Below are 13,130 nucleotides of genomic sequence, written 5' to 3' on the forward strand. Positions count from 1 at the left end.
TATATAAAATATAAAAATAATTATATACAGTAGAATGGCAAAATGAAAAATTTGACAATACCAAGTACTGGCAAGGATATGGAGCAACTGGAAATTGTACACATTGCTGGAGGGAAGGCAAAATAGCCATTTTAGAAAAAAAAAGTTTGACAGTTTCTATTACATTAAACATGCAGGTACCATATAACTCCCTGTACCATATAGGAAATCTGCACTGCTATTTCTGGGAAGTTAATGTGCCAGTCCAATCCTATCTCTAAAATACCCCTCTTTCTATTTCTCCTTTGCCTAATTTGAGTTCCAGACAGTTTATTTATTTAAATTATTCGCAGCCTGCCATGTGGGATCTTACCTCCCTGGCCAGAGATTAAACCTGTACCCCCTGAATTGGAAATGCAGAGCTTAACCACTGGACTACCAGGGAAGCCCCTAATCTGACTTTTAAACAAAAAATCCTTTTATGTTGACAGCTTAGAAGTCAGTTCTCCAAAAATGTAATGTTTTATCCTAAACCTACCCAATAACCATAAATGTCCTCATAGAACCCAGTAGTTCACCCACATAATTTATCACAACCATACACAATTACCATTTACTGCCTCCTTGACGATAAGCTCCAGTAGAGCAAAGTCTATCTTTTTCTCTCTGTGATTGAACCCCCAGCACCAGCACACTCATGCCTTAAAAAATACTTGTCTGAGGATAGATCTTTTTGCAAACATAATGCCAACTCTTTAGACATGATGTTGCTAGCAAAGGAAAATTAAAACAACTAGATGTTCTCCTTTGACACAATGAATAATAATTTGACTATAGCTATAGTTGTAGTGAAAGAGTGAGAAGGAGAGTTTAAGTGAAAGAAAGATGGGGGAAGGAGAAAGAGAATTTGTAGCAGTCATTTAACAGACTGATTCAAACCACAAAATTCAAACCCTCTAAAGATGTTCTGCTTTTCTTTTGGAACTCCATGCATAATTTCACAAAACTGTCAAAGAATGATTTGGAAAACTCAAGTCTCTTTTCATGTTCCTTATACTATAGACAAAGTGATCAAAGGAATGCAAAGTAAATTTGACTCAATTTTCAGTAATGGGAGCATTTTTAAAAAAGCATCAAATATAACACTTCCTTTTGCAGAAAGTGTCAGGCTAACTGATTTCTTATAAAAGGAATGTTTTGAACATACACAAGTTATAGCTTTAACTGAGTTTAACAAACATATGAAATGCCCTTTGGCAAGATCCCCCTTTATGTCTCCCCATTTCTACCCTAGAATTGCTTCCAAGCAACAGAGATGATAAGAGGAAATCTTATCTTGTCTGAGCTCTTAACCCTTTTCAATTTACCTCCTATTTCAAAGATTAACTACTAGAGGAAAGAAAATTGAAATGAACCCACTTCCCTAAACCAACTTCTTTCCATATTTTACTACCTAGCTTCAACACCCAATTATTAACATCAGGACATTCTCTAGATATTATCTACATTTCCTACAAAAATACATCTTGCTAAAGCTTGTCTTTCAAAACTTGACCTTGTAGCAGAGACTGAAAATCTACTGGTCTCTGGCATTATGTATTGGCACAAATGATGAAATTCTAGTTTTACTTTAATTTTGTTTTAAAGTGATTCAGTTGTCTACACCTAGAAATAAAGAATTTTACATTAAAATCTGTATTTCACGGTTCTTTTAAAAAATTATAATGTCAGAATCCAGGGTCTGCATTTATGCATAGCAATACCTGACCAAAGATGAGTGAAGCCAGTCATTTACATTGTTTATCTCCTCCATTTCATCAGACGCCCATCCCACGGAATCATTACATTCATTACTAACTTGTCCTCTACTGTAAACATTTGAATTTTCTGCCCCTACCTTAGCGATGCTCTGCACCACAAGGCTGTAAAGGGACTAAGTAAAGCGGGCACTTCTAAATGCATATTTAGGTTAGGAAGAGTACTTCTAATACAGTGCTTTGCAAGTTTTAATTTAATAGACTTTTGTGGACTAAGAATGCTAAACAGTGTAAATAACACTGATTATAAGTCAAAATATATTTCAAGTTCTGGAAAATCACCTTACAGATGAACTACCTGTAGTGATCTCATTTAGGTCTTATATCCTGAACTAACCACAAAGCTAAATAGTTAACCAAGAGTTATGAAGAACACCTGAATGCAGAAGTATTTCACGAGTGTAAACATGTGCTTCTGACTTTCTGCTTCTCTAGCTAAGGAAGGTGGAATAAGATTAGAGATTCTTAGGAAAAAAAAAAAAAATGAAATCAACTCTTGGAACTTTTGCAACTTGATCCACTTACTGGCAGGTCTCTCATCTGAAAGGCATTCAGAAGGGTTTCTGCTCTCACCATCAAGGAATTAAATGAGTAAAACTTGGGTTCACTTTCTATTTTTACATTTATCGTGCTACCTTTATTCCTTTAATCCCTGCCATTGATAAAACCAAGTTGATTCCCTACTCTGCCATTTATTAGATGTGTGATATTAGGCTAGTTGCTTCATTTCTTCCAGCTAAGTTTCCTTATCAGCAAAATGGTAATAAAATATCTCTCTCAATCATATTGTCAGCATTAATATAAGGTAATGAGTATAAAGTGCTTTGCATGACGTTGGTACAGATTACTAATATAATTTATTTTTCTTTATTTTCTTCTCTTTTTTTTCTCTTCTTATTACTAAAAAAAGTAACTTGCATCCTATGAAATCTATAAAATAACCACCCTTCCAATACTTTATTTAACTTCATCCAAGTTATCTATGCATAAAAAACAAACAGACAAAAAAAACCTCTTCTTTCTGGTTTCTAGAATTTTAAATGTCAGTAAAAGATTATTTAATCCTTTGTTTTGCATCTATGGATAATTAAATTGAATTCCATAGAGGCTAATTAATTTGCTAAAGTCACCTAAGCAGGTGAGTCAAACCCATACATTTTAAAACACACAAGATAAAAATGAAACCAGTTTTAAACAGCAGGAATCTGTATAAATGACCTCTATAGATCACATTGTAGGGACTCTCTCTATTTCTTTTTAATTGAGTGGAATAGTGAATTGATTAAAAGAAACAGGTTATCTCCAACTTGCATAATCAGACTGTTGATTCAAAAAAAAGAAAATTTTGGTGGCTTCTAGGTCTCAGATTATTCATCAGTAATTGTCAGCAAGTTTGCTTGTTAACTTTTGGCCAAATAGAGTCATGGAGAGTAATATGCGTAAGTTTTCAGTTTCAGAGAAGTTTTGTATTAATTAATTTTACACCAAAATATTGAGTACACAATTTCAACACAAGATATATTTGCACATGCCTATTTTTTCGCCTGTTAATATTCCTGAAAAACACTCATATCTGTATCTGGAAGTTGTACACAAACATTCAACAACTACAGTATATTTGAAATTACCTTATACAATGAATTTTCTAAAAGGAAATTTTCATTGCTCATCGGGATTTTGGAGATTCAAGTAAGCTCTTTCCAGATAAGATTTTTGGGAAAAAAAACATCAAAGAGAGGAAAGGGAAGAAGACACCAAATAATACTGTCCACATTATGTGGCATTTTAATGTGTCAACCTTTTCAATCTTACTATTATCTTCACTTTACAATGGGGCATGTCATTTGAATGCAGAGTTCCAAAGAATAGGAACGAGAAATAAGAAAGCCTTTTTCAGAGTTCAATGCAAAAAAATAGAGGAAAACAACAGAATGGGAAAGACTAGAGATCTCTTTAAGAAAATTAGAGATATCAAAGGAACATTTCCTGCAAAGATGGGCACAATAAAGGACAGAAATTGTATGGACCTAACAGAAACAGAGGATATTAAGAAGAGGCGGCAAGTATACACAGAATTATCCAAAAAAGATCTTCATGACCCACATAACCATGATGGTGTGATCATTCACCTAGAGCCAGACATCCTGGAATGTGAAGTCAAGTCGGCCTTAGGAAGCATCACTAGGAACAAAGCTAGTGGAGGTGATGGAATTCCAGTTGAGCTATTTCAAATCCTAAAAGATGATGCTGTGAAAGTGCTGCACTCCATATGCCAGCAAATTTGGAAAATTCGGCAGTGGCCACAGGACTGGAAAAGATCAGTTTTCACTCCAATCCCAAAGAAAGGCAATGCCAAAGAACACTCAAACTACCGCACAATTGCACTCATCTCACATGCTAGCAAAGTAATGCTCAAAATTTTCCAAGACAGACTTCAACAGTATGTAAACTGTGAACTTCCAGATGTTCAAGTGGGATTTAGAAAAAGCAAAGGAATCAGAGATCAAACTGCCAACATCTCTTGGATCACTGAAAAAGCAAGAGAATACCAGAAAAACATCTACTTCTGCTTCATTGACTACGACAAAGCCTTTGACTGTGTGGATCACAAAATGTGGAAAATTCTGAAAGAAATGGGAATTCCAGACCACCTGATCTGCCTCTTGAGAAATCTGTATGCAGGTCAGGAAGCAACAGTTAGAACTGGACATGGAATAACAGACTGGTTCCAAATCGGGAAAGAAGTACATCAAGGCTATATATTGTCACCCTGCTTATTTAACTTATATGCAGAGTGCATTATGAGAAATGCTGGGCTGGATGAAGCACAAGCTGGAATCAAGATTGCCTGGAGAAATATTAATAACCTCATATATGCAGATGACACCACCCTTATGGCAGAAAGTGAAGAGAAACTAAAAAGCCTCTTGATGAAAGTGAAAGAGGAGAGTGAAAAAGTTGGCTTAAAACTCAACATTCAGAAAACTAAGATCAAGGCATCCGGTCCCATCACTTCATGGCAAATAGATGGGAAAACAATGGAAACAGTGACAGACTTTATTTTTGGGGGCTCAAAATCACTGCAGATGGTGATTGCAGCCATGAAATTAAAAGACACTTGCTCCTTGGGATAAAAGCTATGACCAACCTAGACAGCATATGAAAAAGCTAAGATATTACTTTGCCAACATGGTCCATCTAGTCAACACTATGGTTTTTCCAGTGGTCATGTATGGATGTGAGAGTTTGACTATAAAGAAGCTGAGCATTGAAGAACAGATGCTTTTGAACTGTGGTGTTGGAGAAGCCTCTTGAGAGTCCCTTGGACTGCAAGGAGATCCAACCAGTCCATCCTAAAGGAAATCAGTCCTGAATATTCATTGGAAGGACTGATGCTGAAGCTGAAACTCCAACACTTTGACCACCTAATATTAAGAGCTAACTAACTGGAAAAGACCCTGATGCTGGGCAAGATAGAAGGCAGGAGGAGAAGGGGACGACAGAGGATGAGATGGTCGGATGGTATCACCGACACTACGGACATGAGTTTGAGTAAACTCTGTGAGTTGGTGATGGACAGGGAAGCCTGGCATGCTGCAGTCCTTGTAGTCACAAAGAGTAGGACACAACTGAGCAACTGAACTGAACTGAATGCCTTTCACAGGTCAGATATGAGATACTGAGCAACTTTCCAAAGAACATCAAGAAAGTCTTCATATTCCACTTTTTACTAGTAAGTCATACTGTTACAATCTTTACAGATTTCCTAGGATTAATGGACTTTCAACTACTTTTTTATACACTAATTAACTCAACAATGATTTATTGAATGTTTTACTACCCTTATTATATGGCTAGTAAAGACAGGCCTTAAGTGTAAATATACACCAGATTTCTAAGACGTAGTACAAAAAAGATGTCTTATCAATAGTTTTTTATATTAATTACATATCAAAATAATAATATTTTGACTGTGCTGGATTAAATAAAGCATCATTAAAATTAGTTTACCTGTTTATTTTTAGAATGCCTACTAGGAAATTTAAAATTATGTATGTGGCCAGGCTTCTATTTCTATTGGATACCATTAAAAGTCCTGAGATATTTGCTTGTCTGTTCCAATTTCATCATAACAACTAAGTTTCTTCTTTCTCTTTAATGTATGATAATAAATTAGGTTTTAGATGGAGTCATTTTTAAATGACAGTTTATGTTCATGAGATTTGAATCAATTATTAAGGGTAGAAATTTTTAAGTTTGGATGAAAAATTGCCCCTATACAATATGACTTCCCTTTAGAGCCTCCCCTGGTGACAAGCAACTTGCTGGATCCAGTTCTATAAGATGGAATCTAATTTCTTCACCCTGGCATTCAAATATTCAAGGCTATTCATGAACTACCACTAACTCAATTTCCACTACCAATTTAACAATCCAGATTTCATTTCTACTATATTCTTCAACACAGGGATAAGAATTGTGCCTTTATTTATGCCATATCTCCACTCAGAGTTCTAGTTTTTCAAATCCAAATCCTGACTAGTTTTCAAGGCTTTATGTAAATATTGCTAACTTCATGTTGAATTTCCAAACTAATCTCACATAATTTTCTTTCTCCTTTTAATTCCAAAACACTGTATTCCATTCAAAAATACCTGTATTTGTTATGGAAAGTCTATGACTTATCTCTAATTGTCTAACCTTTCCCTATATTCCAAAGATCATGAATAGAAAATTAATAAAGAAACCTCTAAAATATGGAAAGGTCACTCACTATGATTTCAGGATAGGCTTTCAAAAATCAAGAGTAGCTAAAAGAAGGTTATAATGCTGAGCAGTTTCTAATCCAGGGAGTGGGCAGTCACACCTGTGTGCTCTATTCTATATAAGCAAAAACATTTCTGACTTAGTTATAATATCCCCTCACCACCAAAAGAGGAGAGCTGCCAAGATGCTCACGGAGAACAGTTGTTAGTTTGTGTACGAGTGTAAATATCAGTTTGTTCTTTTTCTTTTCTTCTTGAGGAGTGGAAAGGAGGAAGAATGGGATAGGACTCTAAAAGCCTGATTTATTTATATCCAAACATATCCTTATTTTATAACAGATGATCAGTTAAAGCATTGTATGACATTTGAACAGCATTCTGTCAAAATCCAACAATATTAGTAGAGCTGATAGCAACGAGCACTTCTTGCAAACAGCAAGAGTCCCCTCTAAAGTCTTCTCTCTTGGCACTGGGGCTTTGCTAAATCTGGCTTGCCATTTTGTGAGTGGGAACAATCAGCTTTGTAGGTTGGAGGGAAGTATTATAATTAAATGTCCACCCACTTTTTCCTTTTTGATGAAAGGCTCCCATGACTTACTAAAATAAGGTACATCAAGACAGATGAATTTTTGATGAATAAGTCAAAGCACTGACGAAGCTGGCTTTTCACATAAAGAAACTTCACTAATTCACAGGAAATTTTTAGGCCTAGATTATTAACACTGTCATGCTTAATAATAATTAATATGATAATATCCATGGAACAAACAGGAGATTTTACCACTCAATTGGTAGCAAATGTAGTGTTCAGCATGATTTACTTGCTGAAAACAAATAGTAATACAACCAAAAAAAATAATGGTGGAATTTTTAAGATTTAATTTTAGAGAAATATTAAATAATAGCCATTATAAAAACAATGCCTTTATTTAATATATAATAGTATGGTTTTGAATAATAGTTATATTACCACATTAAAGTTACAAACTGTATCTCTGAGGTGGGCAACAGTCTTAAATGATGTTATCAAATTGCTACAAATTCCTTCTGAAGGAGATCTGGAGCAGGGTTTCTAATGTCTGGTTTTGATAATTATTAGCAAAGGCACTGGCTATTATCACTGTGAAGTATTATTTTAAAGCATCCTTGTACAATGGAGTAGAAAGGGACTCTATTACATAATTGGGATCAGGCGTATATCTCAAGTCCAGTTACTGGAACTCTTCGGTCAACTTTTTTTAGAGAAAGAAGACTGCATTGGTGTTAGGAATGTGTTTCTTCATTCAAGACAGATATATTGAGAACTAGCTTATAGACTTTGCTATTAGAGGAGGTTTAAAGCAATAAGAAATAAAATCCTTACTCTCAAGAATTACTGAATATTTTTATTTTTAAAGTAAAATTAGTATTTTAAACTTCCTGTTTAATAGTATGATTGGTGGCAGCCAGTAGAATTAATGGTGCCCTAAGACATCATCTCATGCGAAGAGTTGACCCATTGGAAAAGACCCTGATGCTGGGAGGGATTGGGGGCAGGAGGAAAAGGGGACGACAGAGGATGAGATGGCTGGATGGCATCACTGACTCGATGGACGTGAGTCTGAGTGAACTCAGGAGCTGGTGATGGACAGGGAGGCCTGGCGTGCTGCGATTCATGGGGTCGCAAAGAGTCGGACACGACTGAGCAACTGAACTGAACAGAAACTTACTAAATAATAAAATAGACATGACTTCACTAGATAATGAGAATGTTTAGGCCTAATTCATTGGTCAGTCTGCTTCTCATTCCTATTTCTTTATCCAATGCTCTGAATATTTTTTTGTTTTCTACATATTTCCCGTAGAATTTCTTACCATTTTGTGTTTTTTTTTCCTTTGTGTTCAGTTCTACATTTTTACTATTCCTTTCATAGAAGTCACAAGTTAACCATTATCTAAAGCATTCCTTTAAACAGCATGGAGTTTTTCTCCAAAGATCTGACAGGAATTCTTTAAAAATGGACTTTTTTTTCTTCACATTTAAGACTTCCCTCAACAAGTTCACGTTTAGATTGCAGATTTCTCTGACAGAGTTGAGGTATCAAAACCCAGACAGACTGAAAATAGTTTTTTTCCTGAAGTCATTTAGATTCTAAGACTTTTGCCCTGCTATGTCAGATACCCCAGCTTGGAAATAAGATGGGTATGTGTGCATGTCTGTATAGGGGCAGTGGTAAGGAAAAAGGAGGTGGTAAGACTGGTAAGCAATCTATACAAAGTGAACTCACAATACCCTCTGAAAATGATATATTTGAGCTGTCTTATGTACTCAGACTCTGTCCCAGACACTTCTGTCTCAATGTTTGTAGTAAATTAATGATGATTTTCTCTGTTGCTTTGGTTAGACAGCTCCTTTCAAAAAAAGAATTTTCCCAGGAGATAAATGCAGTGCTCCTTCCTCCCCCTCCAACTCCTTGATATATACAATCCAGTGTTCAAGCAGTACACTTAAAAACCATTTTCATTTTCTTCTATGTCTTTATCTCTTAGAAAGGTAAGAGTGTCTCTTGTAATGTGTCAGATCTTACAGTTTTAGAAACTGGTAGTGACCTTGGTGGTTATCTTGTTTAACCCTCACTTTACAGCTGAAGCAAATGAAGCCCTGAGGAGAGAAGTGTAGACTAAAGGTGGTCACAAATATTCTGCTACTCCTTCCAGCCAGAGGTGGAGTCTCATGCCCCCTCCTATCCCCTTGTGTTTGGTCAGGCCCTGTGACTGCTTCAGTCAATAAACTACAGTGGAAACTGCACTCTATCAACTTCTGGGCCCAGACATTAAGGGAATGTCAGCTCTACTTCCTGTTTCTGACTTGCTCTTGGGACTTCTCATCTCAGAACCTAGAAATTATGCTGCAAGACGCTGAAGCCACATGGAAAAGCTATATATTGGTTTGTGCTCCAGTCAACAACCACAGCTAAGCTCCCAGCTGACAGATAGCATGCACTTTCAAACTTGTGAATGGACCATCTTGGAGGTCTAGCCTAGTTAAACCTTTGAAAGGCTTCATCTCCAACCAACAGTTGACAACAAGAACATGAGAGACCCTACATAAGAACTGCCCAGTCAACAAGCAAATCAATAAGAGAATAATCGTAAATAATAAATTACTGTTTTAAAGCAGTAAGTTTGAGGATGTTTGTTAAGTAGTAAAAACTTATTGGAACTGAAGGCAAGTTTCTAGGTAATAACAGAATGAGAACTGAAACATTCCAAAGCCAACATAACCTCATTATAATGTGCTAAGGGAACAAAGATAGTTGAATAAGACCCATTCTCCATCCCTCAGTAACTCAAAATTTCAAAAATCTGTTATTGTTTCATATTCACATTAAATATAGAATTTTCAAAATCCTTAAAAATTTAAAATAGATTCTTAGAGCTCTATCTACAGAATAATAAACTATCATTTTGTAATAAAATTAAGGTAGTATTCTCAAGGGTCCTGGAAGGCAGCATTTTTCTAATAAGTTTTATGAAAGAAAGAGTACTTTAGGTAAATTGATTTGGGGAAAATTTAACTTAAAGAGATCTCTTTATATCTGGATTTTTCAGAAATGTAAAATCTCCACAAAGACAAATAGAACTTTTTTCCCCAAAACTGTGTGATCAAGGAGTCCTTCATTGAGCACCTTAAGAGATTTATGTCTCATTAGAAACTAAACTGAAAATAGAAGTAAGGATGAAATATTAGCAGAAACCAACTTTTACTCTGAATTTTTCACTAAAAAGTTACTTTCATAATTTAGTGTTCCTTCAGCTTAGAAAACACATTTCTAGACAAAAGGTTTATGATTCATAGGGACAGCATTTAGTTTGGTGCCTTTAATGACTTGCTCCTTCTGTTCTGCTCTCTTTTAATTTTTAACATTTTCCTGTGGGAATAGTTAATAAATATTTGAGGAATGAGTACAAGAAGGAATATATAAATAAATAATAAGCAATTGACTGGATTAGTTAAATGCAAGCAAACCTGGAACTCAGCTTTGACTCTTCATTAGCTCGGTCTGGGTTTTGTACGTCATTTCCACATAAGGCCAATGGGAATTATATCAGTTGCCCTGTTCTCATAGAATTCTTGGGAGCTTCAAACATTTCAAAGTTGGAGGTAAGGCAGTTTTAGGGCTGAAATTTTCTTAGTAACCACTTATTTATCCACTCCTCTCATTTTCTAAATGTGAGGATTGGGGTGCAGAACGCTTATAGTGGAAGTGCTGGTTACATGGAAACTTCCTTCCCAGCAGATCCACATTAAAAATGTTGGGAAAGTCTTTCACCTTCATAAATATTGTGTAGAATGCTGTGTTTCTAATTCAAGTGGTGACTATTTCTAATACAAATTTGATAAGCAATTTGGGCCCCCAAACACATGTTCCACCACAGAGTTCATGGCCTATATGGGAAGGTTCTGGCAATCAAAACATTTAATAATCAGCACAGCATGGGCACTGACAATGAGTCTAGACACAAGCCAAAATCAACTGGTAGAGTCATACTAATGGGTACTAGTTCAGTATGAGAATCAGTCCAACCACATTTCCCCCTTTCTGCCACTGGTTCCTGGGCTTGTGAGTACTCTCACTTTTTTACTGGAGTTGGGCATTCTTCCACTCGACTTTCTCTTATACCGTGACTGCAATACTGATGCCCATAGTATGGCAGATTTCATTATCTGTCTTCTAGGAATTTCCCAGCACTTCATAGCTCCTTCATATGCCAACCCACCTCCCAAAACATGGGGTATGTCTCCAGTTTCCAAGCAGAAGAGGATTATAGTTTTATTATCATCTCCTCTTGCTTCTACTGGGACATGGACCAATCCACTATCTCTACTTAATTACTCTGGGTTTCTCTATCCCTGTATATCCTACATTCTACAGTCATGTTTCATAGTTGAATATGATTTGAAAGGCTGAGGAGTAACATAATCATGAAAAGATGAGAAACAATAAAATGGCATAAGAGAGAGCATCTAATACTTTTAAAGTAGAATATGAAGACAATATTTGTAATGATAAAATCCATGTTTAACCAGGTTTTGTGTGCGTGTGTGTGTAGCTCTGAAAAGAAAATGTATTAAGAAAATATATTCATCATATTTTCACAATTCTTTCTAATTTATAAAATGTTCCTTTCCAAGCCAATGGGAATAGTTCATACAATTTGAGATACATACCTTCATATTACTTTGGCCCATCTCTGTTTCATTTGCTGTAAATGGTCAAAAGTTTGTATTTGAGCTCAGTTCAGCTATAAATGCAGAATGAGAGCCCTATTCTCCTGGATTTAGAGTAGTTATAATTCCAGCGCACTTACCTCTACAAGCCTGCTGGTGTGTTCACGGAATATTGCAGCATATTCTTTTATTTCCTTTTCCCGGCCATTCTTGGCAGCTTCAATGAGAACCAGAAGTGGGACTGTTGTATCCAAAAAGGAGTCTGACACATGATCTATGATAGCCTTACGGAGCTGAGGAGAAGTAAAACATTCAGTTTTTTTTCCACCCCAGGAAATGGTTCATATTATTTCATATTTTTACAATCTCAGTAATTATAAAATTCCTTTTATATATTTTTGCACAGTCTTTTAAAATCATAATATTTAAGACTGTGTATGAATGTCACTTACAAAGCTGAAACAAGGTAAATATCCAAGAAAAAAAATTATTGAGCAATAGCTTTCTGGCTCTCAAAAATTACTATTTTTTTCTTAAACTGTACTTAGCCTAGAGGTCAAATTATAAGTGACAGTACTCCATTTTTCCCTCAAAGAAATTGCACTCTTATAATGTTTATGCATGTGTACAAACAACATGGTTCAGCATGTATTTTCATAATTACAAAATTATAAAATGTTTTCTGCCTTGTAGGAAGAACTCATGATAAATTTTGATTAGCTAAATTGTAGACTTCAAAGTAATTAAAGCAAGTTAGATCACTGATTATGCCAGTTGATAACAGATTAATAGAGCAAGGAGAATAATAAATGAGTTTTGATGTCCAATTTTCTTTGTTTGCATTAATTGTTCTTGCCCTCACACCTTAAATTATTAAACAAGTATAACATTCTGCTACAATTAGTTCTTTTAAATTAAATTATGTGTAAGCTTATAAATGACAATCAGGCAATTATTCTACTCAGCAGATATTTTCTGAAATTTAAAACAAAGTTGGAAAAATAATGCATTATATTTATATAATATTGAGTTTTTAAGGATCACAATATCTTGAATGTTTCATTAACAATGGCAATGAGAATGAATGGTTCCAAAGCTTTTGGTCAATTCCTTCACTTAATTTAATAACCTATGTAATAAAACAAAGATATGAATAGCTATCAGACAGAATCTGTAATTTGCCTTCTGTGAAAATTACATTTTAGTATATATTTTAAAACCAGGAGATACTTATTCTAGTTTTGGATTACATGAGAATTAATATACTTTCAAGGGGTTGAATGATGTAGCTACATGGAAAAACAAAACAAAACACTGTCTCTCTTCCTTTAGCAATGATAGGATATATCCATAATA

At 35.2% G+C, this 13,130-nt stretch overlaps 1 protein-coding gene across 1 annotated transcript in view; it reads right to left on the reverse strand.

Moving 5' to 3' along the window:
* Positions 1–13,130, reverse strand: part of CTNNA3 (catenin (cadherin-associated protein), alpha 3) — a 1,923,005-nt gene that overhangs the window by 902,173 nt on the left and 1,007,702 nt on the right. Inside the window, exon 9 of the mRNA XM_010852148.1 lies at positions 11,915–12,067. Within this exon, the coding sequence (XP_010850450.1) occupies positions 11,915–12,067 (153 nt within the window). The remainder of the gene's footprint in view (positions 1–11,914; positions 12,068–13,130) is intronic.

The sequence above is a fragment of the Bison bison genome, unplaced genomic scaffold (genome assembly GCF_000754665.1).
Source record: "Bison bison bison isolate TAMUID 2011002044 unplaced genomic scaffold, Bison_UMD1.0 scf7180017864309, whole genome shotgun sequence".
NCBI lineage: Eukaryota > Metazoa > Chordata > Mammalia > Artiodactyla > Bovidae > Bison > Bison bison.